The following is a 22155-nucleotide window of genomic DNA, read 5'->3' as shown; positions in this document are numbered from 1 at the left end:
AGGGCCGGGGGGGTCCCGGGGGGAAGGAGGGAGAGCGGGGATCTCCCTGGCCGCTGTCGGTGCCACACGCTTACTCCGCGCCTCACGATCCCCCCGGGCTTCGTGCCCCGCAGCGCCGTGTCCATGGAGGCACAGAGCCACTCATGGACCGGGTGGGAAGGGACCTTAAAGACCACCCAGCTCCAACCACCCTGCCATGATCGCGTTGTGTTTGCCCTGTCTGCCTTTCCGGAGGATCGCTAGGTTTGACTCCTTTTCCTGCAGGGTTGGAAAGGGAACTATCCTCCCACAGGGTCTGCCAGGCTCGGGCAGCGCCCGCAGTTCCCTCTGGCACCTGGAGGTTTCCCTGGAACATCCTCCCACTGCACGGTTCCAGCGTCTCGGGTCTCTGCCACTGAATGGGCTCCGGCCAGCAGCCAGACCCTTCCTTCGGTCGAGATTTCCAGCCCTGACCATCCTGTTCTCTTTCTTGGTGCACCCAGCTGGTTCCCTGGATCCTCATCCCTCTCCTCATCCCCTCACCAAGGTGGCCTTTTGTGGTGGTAATTGCTTTCAATATCAGATCTGAATATGCGTGGGCGCCCCGCTCCATCTCATGCCTCCTCCCTCCCCAATGCTTTCCTGAGGTGCTTCCAAACTCAGAACAAAGATCCACTACTTATTTTTCTTCCCAAGCCACATTCACCAGGGATGTGCAGTCCTCACATTCCAGCTGCCAAGACTGACCCCTCAGAGACAACCATCTCCTGCAGAGGAAGAATACTGCTGTATATTTATTTATAAATATAACTGCCAGTAACTGGCACCTGTGTTGTCCAAAGCCACATTCATTGCCTTTTTTTTTCAGCCTCCTTTTTCCTGTACCTCAGCAGATCTCTGAAGATCCGGGATACAGGTACAGCACCTGAAGCGCCTGGAGCAAACAGCCAAAGTGTGAGGACAAGGTGTAAACTGCTCTAGATCCTGAGCTGTGTGTTTCCCTACTCTGAGCAGCCCTTTGAAGCCCACCAGCCCCTGCTCCAAGGCAGCCAGCCTCTGCTTTTCCAGCCAAACAACTTCTGAGTGGTTCCTCGGTGCTCCCAGGTGAATAATGTGTCCCTGTGGGAATAAATTGTCCCTGCTGCTGAGATTTCTCCCTCCTGTGCTGTCCCCAGGAGCTGCTGCTGGCTCCCTGCAGTCTGCAGGACGGGGAGCAGCGGCGCCAGGCCCTTCCCACAGCAGCCACAAAACCTGGAGTGGCTGGATCCTCCCCAGAGCCCTCTGACCAAGGGATTGTTCCCAGCGAGTCACCACCATGGCACAGATCAAATAAAGCAGTTTATTTGGCATAGACTGAACTGCAACAGAAATTCCCGTGGAACAAAGCCTGGTTACACAAACTGAACAAGTGCAGTTATGAGTCTCAGTTACACCTAAGGACTAAACAAGGTAAAAAAAGCACATTTCAGAGTCTCCCAGTCTGGTCCTTTCCATCCAGAGACACCGTGGCTCCCCTGATGCGTTGTACCTTTCTTCTTTACAAGAGATGTCAGCACAATTCCAGCTGTGTTTTTCACTTGCAAGGAATTTGGTCAGGAAATCCAAAGAGATTAATCCACAGACTGCTCCTCCTATGCTGTTTGTACTTCCAAGAGCTCTGGGAGCCTGTTTTAAGGCTTTCACGTTGGGTTCATGACCTCGTGCATCCAATAATTAAAATTCTGATCAATGTTGAGTGAGGAAGGAGGGGCTGAGCAAGCTTTTGCTTCATCACCCCCGAGCTCCCCCTGTTAGGCTCTCTCAAGCCTGCTTTAAATTCCACAAAAACAAAGGTACAGACAATACCAGACCAAATTAAACAGTCAAACACAAATTATACTGCTCAGAGTCACTGAAGATGGCTGAACACACAAATCTGCTCTGTGGTATGGAACAAAAGTGAGGTTTTACACTGGGAAACAGCGTCTTGCAGATCATGCCAAAAAATGCCACTGTCTATGAAACCAGCACTAAGCATTTCACAACATGCCATTAGAAATGCTTCAACAGCTAAAAAAGGTTTGATTAAAGAAGGACTTTCCTAAGTTTATTCTTTAGGATCCAGCAAAACATCAGCAATTCGTGTCAAAGAAAAATACTTTCTGCTTGTTATTTCTGCATGACAGTGTCATGACCTAAGAGTTATTTACTCCAGTTATTCCCCATAAATATTCAAATTTTATTTACAGGTTTAGAGATCTCCTTTAAGTGTTTTCAAAGATGAAGCTGAAATTACCTTCTGTAGTGAATGAGGTAAATTAAAAAGTGTTTGCTCTACAGTATCTACACCTGGTGCTTCACTTCACCTTAATTTTTGTTTTAAAGACCAGGAGAGGCACCATTTCAGGTTAATCACCAGTCACTGTTATCTGTGGAGAAGTAATTTCAATACTACAGAACTCTTTTAGAAGACAAAAAATCACATGTCCTGCTTTTAATGCTGCTGAGCCAATTCCAGCTGACCACCCCTAAAGCACGTTTTTCATGCTCTGTGGAGTGATTTATAAATTTCACCTGTACACTTACTACTTATTAGGCTTTGACACAGTGTCAGAACTGAAAAGCTTGACTTGATTTGGATGTCAAGTCAGCAAGAATTAGTTTTGAATGACAGTGGCTAAAATGCTGAATGTGTGCAGGGCTGTTTTCCCCTCTGGACCTTCCCCACTTGCAGCTGTCCTGAGTAAGGAGATGTCCCTGAGCCGTCACGTGGGCCCAGACAATTCCCTCCCTGCTAAATTATGGATCAGGGAGCCCGATGCCAATGCAGCACCAAAGCACTCCCAGCTCTCACACACCTTTCCTGCTCTGCTCAAATGACCTGGGAATTCCAGCCTCTCCTTCCTAGGCAGCAGATCTCAGGAGCTGAACAGGCATTTAATTAAAAACCCCTTCAATTCCAATGTTTCTGAGCACTGGAATTCTGCACCTGCCCGAGGAGTGTTCACATCAAAGCCAGCAGGGTAATGTGAGGTAGTAAAACCAGATGCTCTCCTGGAGTCAGTCTATGTTTAATGGTACCTCAAGAATTTTAATTAATGAGGAAGACAAAAGGAACCGATGCGACTCTTCAATGGAGAAAAGAGAAAGGAAAAACAAAGGCAGGTGACCAAAGAGTGATCAAAGCTTGGATACAGAATATGGTTCTTATCATGTTTATTTATACTCACAGCTGGGGCAGCAGCCATCCCCAAAGCTCAGCAGCTGGAATGCTGCTCAGGCTCAGCTGGGGCTCCAGGCTCCCCTCTGCAACAGCATAAATAAACCACACGTCGTGGGCAGTTGGATACATGATACTTTCATTCATTAAGGATGATGACCTGCTACAATTTCCACTTCATGTCACAAGGCTTATCCCTAATTTATGAAAATAAAGCATATATGTTTTGTACATTTTTATATATATATGTATAAATATATATATAAAAAATACACACTGCCAGGCAACTTCACACACATGCACACGCACACCCACGTGGATATTGTACACAGCCACCCAGGAGCAACAAGTCTGCTATCAATATTCTACTTTGTGTACACACACCCTACGTCTAGGAAGTAAGAAAATCCCTTTTATGGCAATTCTGCAGGCAGAAAAATCAGTACAAAATACTTTGTTGTACAAAACTGCATTTTTTTTTTTTACATGATCACCCAACACGGTAACACACCCCTCAGTAATGCACTACATCCCTACAAGGAAAAAGAATAATCAAATCTTTATACAATTGTAAAAAAAAAAAAAAGTAAGCTGCTCTGCAACCTTCCTTTGCTAAAAGTTAGACATTACCCCATCCTAGCAGCAGATTAATAAATAAGGATTAAATAGTCTATTATACAAAGCCATACCCAATGGCAGATTTAAAACCAAAAAGCTTTGCAGATACTTTCACTTCCTACACAAATCTTTGTTTTATTAAGAATAAGACTCAGTATAAAACAGGGCAACAGCCAGCACTAGATCTGTATCTACAGAATAAAAGGAAAACCCAAGGGAAGGGAAATATTTAACAGTTTATGGCACCTTTACTGCAGAACACGTTTCAAGGCTCTGTTTCCCTAGAACTAACGAGTAAAGGGCTCTTTATCTCAGCTTTTATTAAGCAAACTCGACATAACCAACCACACAGTGGCAAGAGACAGAACCAGCTGTTCCCAGCTGCAAAAATGGATTGATTCCCACCCCAAAGCCCAGCATAGCTCGGGGGTCAGACAAGGAGCAGCCAAGTCCTGGTTTCCTGGTGCTCCTGGGTCCCAGTTCCCTCTGCTGCCTGGGCTGGGTGTTGCTCAGTAGCTGTTCTCATGTCCAGCCAGGATGTAGAGGTTGCTGTGAGCTGTGGGGTTTTCTGTGGGCCTGCTCTCCAGCACAACCACTCTGCAACCAAACACAAACAGGACCCACAGTTAGGGGAAAAAACAGCTCCTGGTGTAACTCCTGAGGAGGAAACTCAGGGGTTTCTACAGACTGGGGATAGAAGTTCTCCCAGATATCTTGGGTGTTTAATGCTTTAACCAGTTCCCTCATTTTCCAGCATCACTTCTGATAAAAACACTCAAGGGCAAAGTACAGTGGAAGGGTTGGAACTGAATGATTTGAAATGTCCCTTCCAACCCAATCTATTCTGTAATTCCATGATCCCATCATCTGCAGCCCAAATGTTTATCCCTCCTACATCTTCTGATAAGCAACCTCAATAATTCTCCTCCCTCCTAAATATTTATCACCTCGTGGGTTCACAGGGATCACTGAACCCCATCTCTGCCTTTGTCCTGCTGGACCATGTTCCTGTGGGCCACTCTGGAAAATGATTCTCCCCCTGTCTTGGCACACTGACCACTGCACTTTGACCATCAGCTGCTGTGGTTGGGCCTCTGAGTTCCCCTCTCCTTCCCAAATCCCGAGCATTTCTCTGCACCAGGTCCTGTTGGTTTTAGGATTAAACTTGTCTCTGCTTTTTGCTTTCCTCAAGGAGTTTCCAAATTAAGTCTCTGAACAGCCTCTGGACCTGATCCTCACCTCTGCACCCAAGCAGTTCTGGAGTGATCCAAGGTAAAGAGGTGATTCCACATCTCACTGAACAGCAGGAAACCTCCTACTCCATTTGTACAGAGATGGAAAATACAAACCAAAGGGTTTGGCAGTTCCAAGGCCAGATAAGGGAGCAGAGGATCAGGGATTTGAGAGCAGGAGGTGTTCAAGGCTCTGAGCCACCTGGGCTAGTGGAAGGTGAAGAAGAAGAGCTTTAGGTCTCTTCCAACCCAAACCAGCCTGAGATTCTGTGGCTGAAGTGGTTGCTGGACTCATCCCTGTCTATTCCTACATTTCTCCTGTCTATTCCTACATTTCTCCTGTCTATTCCTACATTTCTCCTGTCTATTCCTACATTTCTCCCCCTGGCTGGCTGAGAATCCAAGGGAACGTGTCCAACCTGGAGCCCAGGGCAGCTTCTGCTCAGGCTGCAAACCTGGGCACAGCTGCACCTCTCCCCACCTGTGCAGCTGGAAGGGATCAGCTGATCTTATGGAAAATGTGTGGATTTGGATCACTGGTACTAAAACCTGAGTTTGCTATTTCCAACCAGCCAAGGCTGTTTCTAACTGGCTGCTGCCAGGGTAATTTCCAGCTCACCAGGACAATCCAAAACCAGGAGCAGGCTTTTCCAGAAGTGCACTGGGCACCCTGCAAGCCCAGAGCATCTCTCCTCTCTCCCTGACACTTAGTGCCCACAGACAGAGCTGGGCTGGGCTGGAAGCCAGGCCCAGCTGGGAACTAGAAAAGCTGGTTTAAATAAAACAAAAGGTTTCTGTTTCTGCAGGGGGATTACCTGTCTGAGCCCAGCAGGCGGAAAACCCTGGTTTCATCAGATATCTCCTGGGTCACCTGCAGAAAAATGCAGATATTCAGATCCATTTCAGCAGCACAAGGAAATTTATTGGTCTGAGTTGGAAGAAAGGAAACATTCAAATGCAATTTAATGGAAAGTACAGGACTGAAATGGATAAACTGCTGTTAAGCATTGTGGAATGTGAGCATTCTCACTTGGGAAGCAGAGATGATGCCTCAGGTTTGGCTTTTCTGTTTTTCACATTCTGTGCTGCTTCAGTGTGTGGGTCTGGGTTCATATTATGGGATGGTGAGCTCTGTGCACAGAGCAGGGAGACAAAACAATTCCTGCTCCAGCTGGGCACCAAGGACAAATGATCCCAATCCCAGGCCAGGAGCACAAACCCCGTGGGCTGGAGAGAGAAAAACAAGCAGGGTGGGAGTGCCTGGGCTAAAGCTGGGCTGGGACAATGAACTGCAAGGTGGGAATGGAGCAGAGCTGATCCCAGGGAGAGACCCCGTGCCCGGCCGGGCATTTTGGGGCCATTTTGGGTCATCTTGGGTGCAGCCCTGGCTGGGCTCTGGTGCTGCCCAAGGTGGATCCATGGAGGAGATCCTTGGAATCAATCCCTGCTTTATTCTGGGACTCCATCCAGCCTCTGCTCTAGGGCAGCCCTCACACGGCATCAGAGACAGAAGCCAGAAGATCCAGTGGTAAATCAGGAACAGGAGGAATTAGACTGGAATTAAACTGGAGATCACTTACTTCATCTGACTTGAAGCTCTTGCCCTGCATGCCATGTTTCCAGAAGGCCAGCACGCTGTCCTGAAGGCACACTGCAAAGCAGGGACACATCACAGCCCATCCCCTGCAGCCCTGTGCTCCCAGTGCCTCTGGAGAACCCCTCAGGAAGTGTAAAACCAAACAGTGCCAAGCAAAGCACCCTGGGCTGCTGGAAATGACACATCACCTGAATTATTACAGTTACTTCAAAACAGATGAATGATGGAAAATGGGAGTTTTCCATTCAGGGATGGAGAGAGCACACAGCTGCCAGTTCTGTGTGATTTAATTCTGGGATTCTGAGAGTTTATTACAGCAGAAATTCTTGTTTGACAGCTACAATTCAAGTTTTTAAAAAAAACTCCTGTCCTAGTTTAAAGACAGCAGCTTGAGAATTTGATTCAAATATTATTACTCTATTAAAAAATGGATGTGCTATTACTTGAAATAAAATCTTAACTTTTAGAAGGTTAGCCCAGATTTATGTATTACTAAACCACTTTTTCCTGCCCAAATTTTGTTCTCTTTGCAATGGAAATGACCAGAAACCAGTCAGACTTTCAACAGTGAGTTCTTAAACCCCTGAGAGACACCAGAGCAGCAAATCACTCACCCACTGACTCAATGCAGAAATCAAAGCTCAGCTCAGAAGCCAACTTCTTGCTTGACTTCAATTTCCCTTGTAAATTCACTATTTTCACAAATCCTCAAGAGAAACAGAAAAATCAGCATTAAAACCCACTGCTGAAAAGGATTTAAGTGTGAAATACAAATTTCATCTTTCAGGCACAAAGAAATACCCAAATTTAACACCTGCAGCATTTGCTAAAATGAACCCAAGAGCATCTTTCTCTCCAAATAAATTCAGGAAACTTTGTACACTTGGGGTGGATTTACACTGCCAGAGTGTGGCACACACCAAGAGGGAAAGTGGAATGACAAAAGCCAGAATGAAATCCCACTTATCCAATCTATCCTTTTGGAACTATTACAACACAAATTAATAATGTAGGAAGGGAAAAAAAAACCAAACTCGTGGTTTTTTCAACCCAAGATCTGCACGAGGTGTGATGAGTTAGCCAAGAGAATTTTGTGTTACTCACTGTCCAGGCAGACCAGGACAGTGTCTCTCTCCAGCTGTGTCACGTGAATGGCATCCAACTGCTGATTGCCTGGGGAAAAAATCAGATTATTTTATATTTTATAGCACACCAAGAGACTCTGCTCCCCCCCAAGCTTTTTTCACTCTGCTCTTGTTACTCTGATTTTTTAATTTTTTGTTTACTCTGATTTTTAGAGGCTGTGAGATCCCAGAATGTTCTGGGAAAAGCATGAACCTCCCTGTTCAAAGCAGGTATTTAATAGGAAAACACAACTTTTACTGGATAAAACACATTTTATGCTATGGTTCAGCACAGCTTCCTCCATAGAGAGGCACCACAAAAAACAAAAGGACTTTTAATCCTAAAACCCCACTCTTTTCCCATAAATGCACATCTGGAAAGATTTTTGTGATGATAATAAACTAGTTTAAGAGATTTTTTTTCCCTAGTTTTTACTACTGAAGTTGTTCCTACAGCTGCTAAAAAGCAATATTTAAAGGTAAAAATGGACATCCAACAAAGGCAAAGGAGAAAAGCAGCTGCAAAATATCAACCAGGTCTTAAAAATAACCCAAATCTTTGCTTTTTAAGAGCCAGCTGAAGATAACAACCCTCCCCCAAGGGCTGGAGGAGGACAAGAATCCATTTCTGGGAGTTGTTATGCAGGAAAGGAGGGCAAAGAGCAGGATCCCAGGAAAGTGCATGGAACAACAAAGGAGAACCCAACCAGCAGGGTGTGACTGATGCTTAAGGAAATTTAGAAAATAAAAGGTTTTTTGTAAGAACAGTTTGTGCTGATGTGGGGCAGGTCAGCACAACAAAAAAAACAGGGAATCACAGAATACTTGGGATTGGAAATTAACTTAAATCTCATCTCATCCTATCCTATCCTATCCTATCCTATCCTATCCTATCCTATCCTATCCTATCCTATCCTATCCTATCCTATCCTATCCTATCCTATCCTATCCTATCCTATCCTGTCCTGTCCTGTCCTGTCCTGTCCTGTCCTGTCCCATCCTGTCCCATCCCATGGATCCCATCCCATCCCATGGATCCCATCCCATGGATCCCATCCCATCCCATCCCATAGATCCCATCCCATGGATCCCATCCCATCCCATCCCATCCCATCCCATCCCATCCCGTCCCATCCCATGGATCCCATCCCATGGATCCCATCCCATCCCATCCCATGGATCCCATCCCATCCCATCCCATCCCATGGATCCCATCCCATCCCATCCCATCCCATGGATCCCATCCCATCCCATCCCATAGATCCCATCCCATGGATCCCATCCCATCCCATCCCATGGATCCCATCCCGTCCCATCCCATGGATCCCATCCCATGGATCCCATCCCATGGATCCCATCCCATCCCATCCCATCCCATGGATCCCATCCCATCCCATCCCATCCCATAGATCCCATCCCATGGATCCCATCCCATGGATCCCATCCCATGGATCCCATCCCATCCCATGGATCCCATCCCATCTCATCCCATCCCAGCCCTGCCATGGCAGGGACACCTCCCACTGTCCCAGGCTGCTCCAGCCCCAGTGTCCAGCCTGGCCTTGGACATTCTGGGATCCAGGGGCAGCCCCAGCTGCTCTGGCAATTCCAGCCCAGCCAGGAATTCCCAGTTCCCAATCTCCCACCCATCCCTGCCCTCTGGCACTGGGAGCCATTCCCTGGCTCCTGTCCCTCCCTCCCTTGTCCCCAGTCCCTCTCCACGTGGATCAGCTTCCAGGTGCTCCAGGCAGAGAAGCTGCCAGTCCTCCAGGAAGGAACTGCCAAGACTGCCAGCAGCAGAGCAGCTGGAGGGGGAGGCAGGGCTCACCTGCCCCGATCTCAGTGAACCAGGAGGAGGCAGAGTTGAGGTTGATTGTCTCGAAGTGCACCACCTGGCCGGGCTGGGCGCCGCGCGAGATGGCCACGCACACCATGGGGTACTCCTGCTCGGGGATCACCAGCATCTCGAACACGTGCAGAGGGCTGGGCAGCGGGAAGTCAAAGTGCTGCCAAAACAAAACTGCAGCTCTGGGCCTGCCCTCACCTTGCAGGGACTCTGCAACTGCATGCCCAGAGTCGAAATATACACTGCATGCTCACAGAAATATTATTATGTCTATAAAATTATTATTATATCTATATTAATTTTATTCCTATTAATAAATACATTATAAATCTATTTAATAAAAGCTATTTAATTTATTAATTACATATTATATATAATATAATTATATATAATATTATAAATATTATATAATTATACAATATTTTTATAGATAAATATATATTATACATAATATATAGATTTATAAATAAATTTATATCTAATAAATATATATAAAATATAATATATTATTAGTATAATTATATTTATAGTACTTATATTTATATTAATAAAATATAGAATACATTTAATAAATTTATTATATATCATATACATTATATATAATGTATAATGTATATAATAAATACAATATAAAATAAATTTATTAAATATATTTCATTAAATATATTTGAGGTATAATTTCTATATATTATCTTTTATTTGCGATATATATAATATTATATTACATCATACTATATTACATTACACTATATTAATTATATCATATATACTCTATTATACTATATTAGTAATATACAAAATAGAATCTATTATATATTATATTTTAATATGTATCTATATGTAATAAATACATTTATTTATATTTAATAAAATTCATAAATTAGAAAATATATTTATATTCATATTATATCAACATTATCTTTTTATTATAGATTTAAATATACAGAGTATATTTATAAATATACAGAGTATCTATATATATAAATATTTGTATTTATAAATATTATTGTATATTACTGCATTGTTGTGTATTGCACATTACTGTATTAGTGGTATTACTGTATATTTATAAATGGTAGATTTCTATTCTGTATACAGAGTAGAAATTTTGTATATACTGTGTATATATATTGTGTATTGTATATTACTGTACTATTGTGTATTACTGAATATTTATAAATTGTAAATTGTATAGAGAATATAGATATAAATATAGAGAATATATAAATATAGAGAATTTTCCCTGCTTTTGCAGCTGGGCAGAGGTGGATCATGGTGTATGACTGCCAGTGCTGGGCTTGATCCAGCACTGAAATCACTTTTCTATTACTTTAATTACTTCAGTCACAAGATTTTCTGAGTCAAAAGCCTCCAGCCAGAATTTCAAGTGCTCACAACCCACAAATGGCACCAGACCGGGCTGAACTTTCCAGCCCAGACTCTGCAAAGGTTCTTTCACCAGCTGCAGCAGCTGCAGCAGAAGGGAATGCTTACCTTGATTAACATGAATTTCTGCATTGGCTCATACCACTGGAGCAGCACAATTCCAGACTGCAGTGCACCACACAGGTACTTGTGGCCTGTGTAGGGATTTCGTACTGCACAGAATAAAAAACCAGGAAACAGTCACTTTAAAGCTCTGCAAGTTCAATTCATGCTTGGAAAAACCCCAAAACCCCAACCCTACAGCTCTCTTTCCACATGAGTTAAGATCAGCATTATAAAATCCTCTCATGGCAGGATTAGGCTCGGAAGGGACTTTAAGCCCATCTTGTTCCATCAGTTTCTCACTTGTTCCCTTCTGGCTTCCCATTCCAACAGCCCCAGTGATTACCACTGTGCCACATTCCAGAGAAGTTCAATTAGAGCTTTAATTAACAACCAGGTCCATTCCTGGAGTGCCAGTTCAGAGGAAAGCTGCAGTGCCCCTCCCTGGGGCTGGGGCTGGAATAAATCCCCAGGCAGGGAAGGTGGGAAACTCCTGGGGGGCTCTGACCCTCATGAAATACAAAGCCAGGGTTTGGGGCTGGGTTTAAGCTCAGCTGGACACAGGAGCAGCCTGATTTCAGGAATTATTTGTAAATGGGGCTGTTGTGGGCACTTTAGATGAGCTGAACAGGATCTCCAAGCATGCAGCTTTATATTGATAGCAATATTTATAATATTTAAATTTCTACATTTCAAAATATAATATGCATTATCTTATTAATATTTAATAATTGTACTTAATAATAATTTAATAATAATTAATAATAATAATAATTTATACTTAATAATTGTATTTACAATAATTGTATTTATATTTTAGGGGTGGAAAGGCACAATCTGCAGATGTGGCACTTGGGGATGTGGGTTAGTGCTGGGCTGGGGGAATGGATGGATGATCTCAGAGGGCTTTTCCAGCCTTGATAATTCCAGGATTCTCATTTCACACAGCACCAGGGAAAGGAAAGGACAAATCCACAACTTCCCAAGCTTTAACTCTTTCTGTGCCCTTCAAACTGCACTTATGGCTCTGCCCTCCCCAGGCTGCCAGAATTTTTATTCCTACTGATCCTCTCCTGGTGGAAAATATTCAAGTTTTCCTCACTAAGGGTTGGACTTGGGTCACACCTTGAGCCAAGGTGACAAAGCAGAAATGCTGTTTGTGGGTGTTCCAGGGCTCTGGGAAGGATTTAATTCCCAAATCCCAAAATCTCTCCCTGCCCTCTGGCAGTGGGAATCCCCCCTGGCCTGGCACTCCCTCCCTTGCCCAGAGTTTCTCTCTGTTTTTCCTGTAGCTCCATCAGGCACTGAAATGCCCCAATTAGGTAATCCTGGAACACCTCCAGGCTGAACCACCCCAATTCCCTCAGCCTTTCCTCTGAACAAAGAACTGGGAAGTTTATTAGAAAGAAATGAGTTTCAGACATGCCATGTCCAGGGGAGCAAATGGCAAAGCTGGATTGGCCTGCTCACCTATGCAGCATTTGTGGCATCCTTTTGTGTCAGGGATTTTGGTTGTTAAAGCAAATTTCCTGGAATAAAAATCACCAAAAAATGCATCAATAACAGGTGATGGGGCCCTACACACACCAACTCAACAGCACCAACACAACTGATGGCTATTTTCACTTATTGTGTGTAAATAAAAGGTTTGTACCTTGGTAATATTTTGTCAGGAAATCTGTGGGTTTGAATATGAGCAGCTAATCCTGTTTTTTTGGCTTGTTCAAACAATGCTATTAAATTATGGGAGTAGAGCTGGAATGTTTTCCCTGCAAGAGAGAAAAGCACAGTTGACATCTCAGCCACTGCTCCAGCACAGAATTACAATATTCTGGAAAATGCAAATATGGAAAAATTACCTTCTGCAAACAGGTGTCAGGTAGGTCAAGTCCAGATATGAAGAAAAATAAATCAAGATAAAAATAATAATGAATATAGAGAAGATCAGAGCTCATTTCATTAAAGTTAGTTTCATGCAAACATTTTTTAAAGGCTGTAATTACAAAACCACAATAAATTATAGTAAATAAATAAATAATGTATAGCATATAATTATATATAGTTATAATAATAGATAGTATATGAATATTTGTTTTATAAATTAAAATATATTTTAATATTACATTATATTATAATTTAGAATATAAATTATTATAAATAATATATTTATATTGTAAATTATATTTTAAAATATTTAATATCTTTTCTTCTCTATAAACCAAGGCAAGTGTTCCATAAATCCTGCATGTTTAAAGGCACAGTCCCACCATCAGCCTCCATGGCAGTGCCTCATTCCTGTCTGGAATGTTCTATTCCAGGACAAGTGACAGCCCAGGAATCAGGAACTGCTGGATCAGCAGTACCTGAAAGCCACCTTGTTCTGCTTCAGAGGGACACAGGTTTTCTTTTAGAACCACAGAATCCCAGAGTGGGTTGGGCTGGAAGGGACCTTAAATCCCACCCAGTGCCACCCCTGCCATGGCAGGGACACCTCCCACTGTCCCAGGGTGTCCCAGTGTCCAGCCTGGCCTTGGGCACTGCCAGGGATCCAGGGGCAGCCCCAGCTGCTCTGGCAATTCCAGCCCAGCCAGGAATTCCCAGTTCCCAATCTCCCATCCATCCCTGCCCTCTGGCACTGGGAGCCATTCCCTGGCTCCTGTCCCTCCATCCCTTGTCCCCAGTCCCTCTCCAGCTCTCCTGGAGCCCCTCAGGCCCTGCCAGGGGCTCTGAGCTCCCCCTGGAGCCTTCTCCTCTCCAGACTGACCCCGTACTTTGCATCAATCATGATTTAAATGTTCCTCTTTATTTACAGCTGCCATCATTTCCCCTGCACTGACACTCACCTGACAGGGACATGAGGGTGTTGTTGATAACGTACAGCCAGGTGCACTTTCGAGGGAATAACTGGAAAAAAAGAATAAAATTCCATGAATAGAAACCTCCAGGAATTTTAAACTGGGATTTTCTCTGCTTGTTCCACTTCCACCACCATTCCTGCAGGGATCCACACTGGAGAAAATCCCATTTTTCTGTTTATTCCCAAGTTTGGATTCTTAGCCCTGCACAGACAGACCATGGAAGATTGGAATGAGTGCCCAAGGCCAGGCTTGGAGCAGCCTGGGACAGTGGGAGGTGTCCCTGCCATGGCAAGGGTGGAACTGGCTGGGATTTAAGTCCCTTCCATCCCAAACATTCCATGATTCTAGGGCACTTAGTCCCATGTGCCACTCCCACGTGCAAAATAAGAAAAGAGGTGTAAGAGAAAGTAGAAATAAAAGATCCAACTGGTTGGACACAAACCCTGAGCATCTCCCAGCAATTTTATGTTTAATAGAATAGCTTTGGGTTATTCAGTGTTTCCACTGGAAAACTACAAATGGAATAAAACATTTCCTCCTGGCACTGGGAGATGTTAACCCTGGACACAAGGGAAGCACTCTGGAAGATGCAACCAGAATGAAAAGTTGGAGAAACACCTCAGAATGTGCATTTGGAGGGGAGAAATCAGCAAATGGATACAAGGAAATATGGGAACAAGTGGTGTGGCAGAAGCCTGTGGGGTTTCAGGTGGTCACAGCTGACTTTGCCAGCTGGGAATGCCCTCAGGAAAAAGGAAACTTTGTTTGAAGTGCACTGAATGTTCTCCCTACCCAGCCTGGCACAGCCAACCCTTCAATGGCACTTAAAAGAGCACGTGGAAAAGCCCAGAGAGGACTGTCAGATAAAATCATTTAGGAAAACACACAAGGAATGAGATTCCAAGAACATCCTGACTCTGAAACACCAGATTTAAGACCATGACTGCAGGAAATGGCTTTGGAAAGAGTCAGAAAGCCCAGGAAAAGCTTCTTGGGGATAACAGCAGCAGCTGAATGAAAGGATTGAGGGCTTTGCATCCAAGGAGCTGCCATGTGCCATCTAGTGGGGATGGAATGGAGGGAGAAGGGCAGGGAATCTTCTCCAAGGAGATGGAAGATTTGTCAAGCAGCAACTAAAAAATACAGGGAGATCAGGGAACAAAGAATTTCCAGGTTTTCCCTAGAGGCTTTGATGGGAATCATTTAAGCCCCAGAACCTGGTATCCACCTTCTCCCTCCAGTGCCAAAGCTCATTCTCCATAACATCCCCAGCTCTGTTCTGTGTGTCCAGCCCTCCAGAACTCACCTGTTCCATGGTTGCTTCATGAAGTTCATTCAAATTCAGGGTGTAGATCCCTTCTTCTGTGCCAAAGATGATGTACTGATCTGAAAAATCAGTGGAAAGGGATTATTCCCTTCCCAGTTTGGGGAGTTTCAAATGCAAACCTAAAATAACTTTAGAAATTGTTTTCTTTCCCAGCCCATCACCAAACCTAACAGAACTTCACCTTTAGTATCTGGATGTATCCATGAAGTTGCACAATTAATCTTCAAAGGACAACCATCAAAGACTTTGGAAAAACAGGCTCCCATCTGAAAGACACCAAAACTGAAACCTGAAACAAATTCAGAGTGTGAAGAGCTGATTTTTTGGCCACTCACACACAGCTCAACACACACTGCCTTTCACACCTTTTAATTTGAATTAATGGATGTTCAAAAATGCAGAGAGGGCTCAAAATGGTATCAAGAACTTCAGGTACCTACTGGGTAAGAACAATACACTCTGGAGGGATTTAAAATCTATGTGGATGTGGCACTTGGGGACATGGCTCAGTGGTGGGGAGAATGGTTGGACTCAGCCATCCTAGAGGGCTTTTCCAATGTGAATTATTCTACATTATCTAAATATTGACTGTTGTTTATTGAATATAAAAATCATATGAATACTGAGTGCTTATAAAATGGCACATGAAGGAGAGCAGACAAAACCCAGTCAGCACTACAACCTCTTCCCATTTCTGTGCCTAAGCAGGGGCTGCCACTGGAGATCCCAACTCAGGGAGCCAGGGAAGCCTCCAGCCCTTCACATCCAGACTGAACAGGGGCAGGAAGGGTTTAAAAAATGGAAACAAATATTATGGATTCAGCACTGGAAAAGCAACTGCTGTGAGATGCAGAAAAGCCCCCCAAGTGAGCTGGTGCCTCATCCCACAGCAGAGAGAGGAGGGCTCCGTAACTTCCCATGGATTTCTTACCAGCACCTTCGGAGTCGGAGGCAAACCATTGATTGCTGGTTTCTGTGGGGAGAAAGAAAGAAAGAAAGATGATAAAACCCCTCCTGTGCACTGATCAGCTCGAGGACATGACAGTGACAGCAGCCCAGAATCCCAACACCTACAGGGAAATCTCTCTTCTCCTTTTTCCGTGGCAGCTGAGGGATTTGTCCAGGTCCTTCTGTGTTCTCCTCGATGTGTTTCAGCATCCCATTCCCATTGCCTGGAAAGGAGCCCAGACAAGGTTTGCAGCTTATCTGACACAGTGAAATAAAAAAAATCTCTTCTCCCCTGTGCTGAGCTGAGGAGTGAGCTCTGACATTGCACAGCCACACCTCAGGGAGCTGAACCCTTCCCAGCACTGAGTTACACACTTCCCATTATCCAAACAGCCCCTGGGACAAATCCCTCTGAGAATAAAGCTGGGACAAGGTCCTCCCCACACATCCACTGCTCTTCTCCTGTGCCAAGGTCCTCCCCACACACCCACTGTTTTTTTCTCCTGCTCCTGCAGGCAGCCCAGTCATGGCACTGACTGGCTGAGTGTCCCTGTTTTGGGAAGAACATTCCCACCATGGCTCTAACAAGAACCACACATGGAAAAAGGAAAACTTCACCTCGTGACCAGCTTGTTTTAAGATATTACCCACTGGAAACAGCTGGCTCTGAAACAATTCCCTTCCTGAGGTGCCAGGCAGCTTTGGGACAGGTGAGGCCCTTACCCAGGTCGCTGTATCTGGCTGTGAGCAGTCCAGGGCTGCTGATGCTGCTGGTCATGCCCACGGGGCAGGAATCTGCCTGGGGCCCACAGGCTGGGATGCTCTGTCTCCTGTGGGCTGCTGGGGCTCTGCTCTGGGACTCTGGGAAGTGTTTTATTGTCTGGCATCTGTTGTCATCAGGGAGGTTCTCCTCGGGGTAACTGTTCATCCTCGGCTGCAAGGAACCAAAGAGGGGAAATGTGAGGAACTGGGAATGGCACCTGGGAAGAACAAACCTCAGAGAAGCTGAATTTCAGTCAAACTGCAGCTACATAAAAATGTATCAGCCTTTGAAATGTGTGTGTGCTTTTGGGCACCACAAGAGATAAAAAAGCTCCCTGGTGAGCAGGGGCAGGAGCCAGGGAATGGCTGGAGCTGTGCCAGGGCAGGTTTGGGGTGGATCCCAGGGAAGGTTCTTCCCCCAGAGGGTGCTGGCACTGCCCAGGCTCCCCAGGGAATGGGCACAGCCCCGAGGCTGCCAGAGCTCCAGGAGCTGCCAGGGATGCCCAGGGTGGGATTGTTGGGGGTCTGGGCAGGGCCAGGGGCTGGATGATCCCTGTGGGTCCCTCCCAGCCCAGGAGATCTGTGGTTCCATGAAAACAAAACCTCTGACAGCAGAGTCATGTCAGAGCTCCCTCTCTGATGGAGTATCCCAGGCAGAATGCAGAACAAGAGGCCATCCCAGCCTGGCTGAATCCCTTCAATCCCACATTTCTCACCTTGGGAGGCAGTGGGGGTGGCCCAGCTCGCTTTAGTGTCGATCTGCAATGAGAACAGCAGCAGTTGTGTGAGCTAAAGCACAGCCAGAACTCCTTCAGGACTGGAAATAAGATGAACCAGAGGCACAGAAAAGCCAGAGCAGAGCTTTGCACACACAGGGTTAGACTAGAAATGCAAGAGCAGGGGAGAAGCTCATTAATCTCGTTAGAAGTGTTGGTTTTTAATGAACTCCCTTCATAAACACCAATGTTACAGAGCAATCTGTGGGGAAGGATATTTGAAGTTTGCAAATCAATTCAGGGACTGGATCTCAGGCTGGAGAGACTTTAGACAAGGCCATGGAGTGCCAGGACAAGGGGAATGGTTTTAAGCTGGAAAAGGGTGGATTTAGGTGAGATCCTGGGAAGAAAATCTTCCCTGTGAGGGTGGTGGGGCCCTGGCTCAGGGTGCCCAGAGAAGCCCTGGCAGTGCCCAAGGCCAGGCTGGACAGGGCTTGGAGCAGCCTGGGACAGTGGGAGGTGTCCCTGCCATGGGTGGAACAAGATGATTTTTAATGTCCCTTCCAGCCAAAGCATTCTGGGATTCTGGGATTCCAGTCTGCAGCCTTGCTTTGGGATCAGACAGACATTGGGACACCTGAGCTGGGCAGGATCACCTGTCCCAGCCAGGCCTTGCTCATGATGGATCCATCACCACAAAATCTGCTTTTAGGTGTCAGGCACTTCCACAGGGACTGAGCTAACTCAGGAAGGAGAGCAGGGCAGGAAGCAGAGCTTTGGGATTTCCCCTGGGGATCAGGGAAGGAGCCAAGAGAGCAGCCAGCCCTCACTGGGGGAGTGGCAAAGCCTCCTGCAGCATTTTGAGGGAAGAGCTTTTGGAGCAGAGCAAGGAAGGAGATCCAAGATCCACTCACTCTTCAATATCTTCACTCCCATCTCCAAATTTTGTGAGCAGTCCCCTAAGGCAGAATGTTTATAAAATTAAGAGCTCAGCTCTGAGGTCCACACGTGCAACTCAACCCATCCCTGATGTCACTGAGTTTCACAACAGCACCTCCCAGCCCTTTCCAAAACAAATAATAATTCTCTGCACTAAGTTCCACTCTCTAAGGTCCTTTCCCTCTCCTTACCCCCTAAAATCACTGGATTCTCTTCCACACCATCAGCTTTCACTTCCCTACCTGGCATTTCAAATGCTGTTGAAATGTCTAACAGCAGTACAACATAAAAAGAGAAAAAAGGAACAGAGGAAGTCACTGGGAGACCAATGGAGAAAAGCCTTTAAAGGGAACTTTCCTTATTTATACATATACACAAAAGACCAGGATTGTTTCCCACTACAGTGAGAATTTTTGTTTTAAAGCTACTCCAGGGGCAACAAAAAAAAAAAAAAAGAAATTGTGACTAGAGGATCAAAGCAGCACTGAAAATATAACCTTGAAGAAAAAAAAAAAACCCTGATAAAATTTTGCAAAATGGCAAATTTCAAGCTGTGTCTTCAAAGGGCAATGACCACGAAAACCCAGCCAAATTTGGATTAATGTGAAATATCCCTGCAAGTGACTGCTGAGGGAAAGCAGCAGACAGTTGCCAACAGGAATTACTAAAAAATTTAAAGGAGAAAAAGTCTTTTTTTTTTTTTTTTTGAAAGGTTCTTGTTGCCCAGAGCAGCTGGGGCTGCCCCTGGACCCCTGGAAGTGCCCAAGGCCAGGTTGGACAGGGCTTGGAGCAGCCTGGGATGGTGGAAGGTGTCCCTGCCATGGCAAGGGGTGGCACTGGATGGGTTTAAGGTCCCTTCCAACCCAAACCACTCTGGGATTCTATAAAAACCATCAATAAAAAATCACCTCCACAATGCAGGACCTTTTCACAAAAGCAATTTTAAAATGGAAGGAACCAGTTCAATCATTCTGCCGTTCCCCTTTCCAGTCAAAGAATTCCTCAGTCAAAGAAATCCCCCAGCATCCACTCTGATAAAAGGCAAAGGCCATGAAAAGCAGGGACCCCCAGCACACATCCTCTCTGCACATCCCAGGGATTACTCACAGCTGCTGGGACTCAGCACTGATGCATTTCCTGTTTATCTTTCCAACTGGAAGTGGTTTCCAAGTGAGCAGCACGGATCCCCCATCCAGGACTGCTGTCCCTGCCCTCCTTTCCCAATGAATCTGTACCTATTTATTGATTTACAGCCCTGGGAATGTTTGCTGCACCTTCAGCACAGCCTGCTGCAGAACAGGATCAAATCCCTGAGTCCCTGGGCCAGGAGGAGCTTCCCTCCCTCCCTCCCTCCCTCCCTGCTCCTGGACCCCCCAGATTCCAGAATCTGGATTTTTTAACTGGATTTTCTGGCTGCAGAAAATCCAGCAAGGCTTCAATCCACAGCTCAGCAGGGTCACACAAACAAACCAGGGCACAGAGAGGGCAGGGAAACAGGGCAGGGGACAGCCAGAGCCCCCCAAAGTTCAGCCCCAGAGCCCCCAAACTCCTGCTCCAAGGAGACTGGGAGCAGGAAAAGCAGGATGCTGAAAAAGGCTGAAATGCTGGCAATGGCCCCCAGCCTCCCAGGGGCTGAAATGTCAGCTGACAGCTTATGCAAGACTTTTATCTGCAGCAAAAAAAGCCAGAGAAATTCACTGTCTGCTGCTGAGCTCCAAATAAAGATGGGAAACAGGCTCTTTGAGCTGAGCAATGGTTGGAGCCCAGATATCATCTTTGCCTGCCTCTGAACCTCCACACTCCTGACTGCAAATCCTTTAAAGGCAGAATTCACTTTGGAGCAGCAAAAGGAAGGTACACCCCTAAAAAAATTCAGTCCTAACTTGGAGAGAGTTGTGCTGCTGTACCTCAGGCTTGCTTTCTGCCAGGGAAACCAGCTACAAACACACCTTCCCCTAAAACATTTCACCCCAAAGCCCTCCTTGGCTGGGTTAGAGATTCCCCCAGAGCAGGAGCAGTGGGGCAGTGTTACTGGGCTTGGTAAAAGTCAACACTCAGAGCTGGTTTCTCCTTCCCTTTCTCGAGTTCAGGCCTTGTCACAGGATGTCACAACCACAGCCACAGCTCAGAAGAGAAGTGTGAGGCCAGAGCAGGATCCTGAGCCCAGCTCTGCTGCAGGAAATTCACTGTGGCTGTGTTATGTCACTGTCCTGGCTGTGCATTTACACTCCATTTCCCACCTATAAACTTAAAACAAGCTGCTGCTGGTGGTTAGAAGAGATTAAAAATCCCTCTGCAAGAGAGCTGACCAAGCACTGCAGAAGGAGGGCTGCACACTGGGTAACACCTCCTTCATTTATCAATATTAAAGTGGATCAGGGCTTATGGTTGGATTTTTTCAACACATCTCATTTTTCTTTCAGTTTCATGATAAGTCACAGAAATAAAAGCTGGTTTTATCTGTACTCACTTGTTGCTTCCATCAACAAAAGGATTCCAATGTGAAGCAAAGTCACTGCCAGCTGCCACAACCTGAAGATGCAGAAATTGTCATTTTATTTCCCCCCTGTCCAACTAAAGTATCTTAAATTATTTATCCACCACACACAAAGAGACCTGAGGGATTCCCCAGCCCTGCAGGACAATCCACAAGCAGAAAAATCAAATTCCAAAGAGAAATAACATCTTACAATCTATAAATTTATATATTCTTCTTCTTAGAGTTAAAAGCAGCACCTGGAAATGTGTAATGTCCAGATCAAGCAGCAAAAAGGACCAGGAAAACAAAAACTGATGGTGAAAAATCCAGTAAGGATCACTTAGGGAACTTAAAAAACATTTTTCCAGCAAGTTGCTAAGGGCTGAACCACAAAATATTGAAGATACTGTGATTTTAATAAATAAAACTGATTTTATTTATACCAAACTTGTCCTTACCATTTCATCCCGAGCTTCTGTTTCTTTCCGTAGAGGGGGCTCAAACTGCAGCTTATCAACTAAAACAGAATAATTTCATCATTAACACACCCAGTCCTGCACTGGGATCTGTCAGGGCTCACTGCAGTGAAAAGCAGGCAGGAACAGATGTAAATCTTGTGTACACAACTCTGAATTTGCCTCTCAAAGGAGCAGCACTTCACTATCAGCCTCACTGTCTGAGTGCTTGAATTTGCAAATATGAAACCCACAAGAAAGGCCAGAAGCAAACACCCAGTCACAGAAATGTAACTATTTAACCAGGTGTCACTGTGAAACGCTTGTGAAAGAGGAGAGAAAGGCTCTTCAAGAGCAAATTTCCCAGGGGGTGATGGAGCTGCCACTATTGGTGCCACCAAAGGTTTTTGTTCAAATCTGCAGATAAAACTATTTCTACCCTCAGCATTTCAGCTTAGATCCATCAGAGTAAATAAATTAAATAGTAAAAGTAAATAAATAAATAAGTAAATAATAAATAAATAAATAAGTTAACTAAGTAAATAAACTACTATCAGAGTAGTTTATGAATATCAGTGGTAATTTTAG

At 45.1% G+C, this 22155-nt stretch overlaps 1 protein-coding gene across 1 annotated transcript in view; it reads right to left on the bottom strand.

Moving 5' to 3' along the window:
* Window positions 1-1304: 1304 nt before the first annotated feature.
* Window positions 1305-22155, bottom strand: part of MAP4K5 (mitogen-activated protein kinase kinase kinase kinase 5) — a 63996-nt gene continuing 43145 nt past the window's right edge. The window contains exons 15-33 of the mRNA XM_030240073.2: window positions 21571-21629; window positions 21104-21165; window positions 17695-17737; window positions 16940-17150; window positions 16343-16440; window positions 16200-16241; window positions 15450-15534; window positions 15248-15327; window positions 13927-13987; window positions 12943-12945; window positions 12738-12852; window positions 12554-12612; window positions 11090-11193; window positions 9578-9755; window positions 7730-7798; window positions 7240-7332; window positions 6609-6679; window positions 5844-5899; window positions 1305-4393 (exon numbers count right to left, since the gene is read on the bottom strand). Of these exons, the coding sequence (XP_030095933.1) occupies window positions 4306-4393; window positions 5844-5899; window positions 6609-6679; window positions 7240-7332; window positions 7730-7798; window positions 9578-9755; window positions 11090-11193; window positions 12554-12612; window positions 12738-12852; window positions 12943-12945; window positions 13927-13987; window positions 15248-15327; window positions 15450-15534; window positions 16200-16241; window positions 16343-16440; window positions 16940-17150; window positions 17695-17737; window positions 21104-21165; window positions 21571-21629 (1577 nt within the window). The 3' untranslated portion in view covers window positions 1305-4305. The remainder of the gene's footprint in view (window positions 4394-5843; window positions 5900-6608; window positions 6680-7239; window positions 7333-7729; window positions 7799-9577; window positions 9756-11089; window positions 11194-12553; window positions 12613-12737; window positions 12853-12942; window positions 12946-13926; window positions 13988-15247; window positions 15328-15449; window positions 15535-16199; window positions 16242-16342; window positions 16441-16939; window positions 17151-17694; window positions 17738-21103; window positions 21166-21570; window positions 21630-22155) is intronic.

Source organism: Serinus canaria, chromosome 5, assembly GCF_022539315.1.
Source record: "Serinus canaria isolate serCan28SL12 chromosome 5, serCan2020, whole genome shotgun sequence".
In the NCBI taxonomy this organism is placed as follows: Eukaryota; Metazoa; Chordata; class Aves; order Passeriformes; family Fringillidae; genus Serinus; species Serinus canaria.
This window is presented reverse-complemented; position numbering and strand designations above follow the sequence as displayed.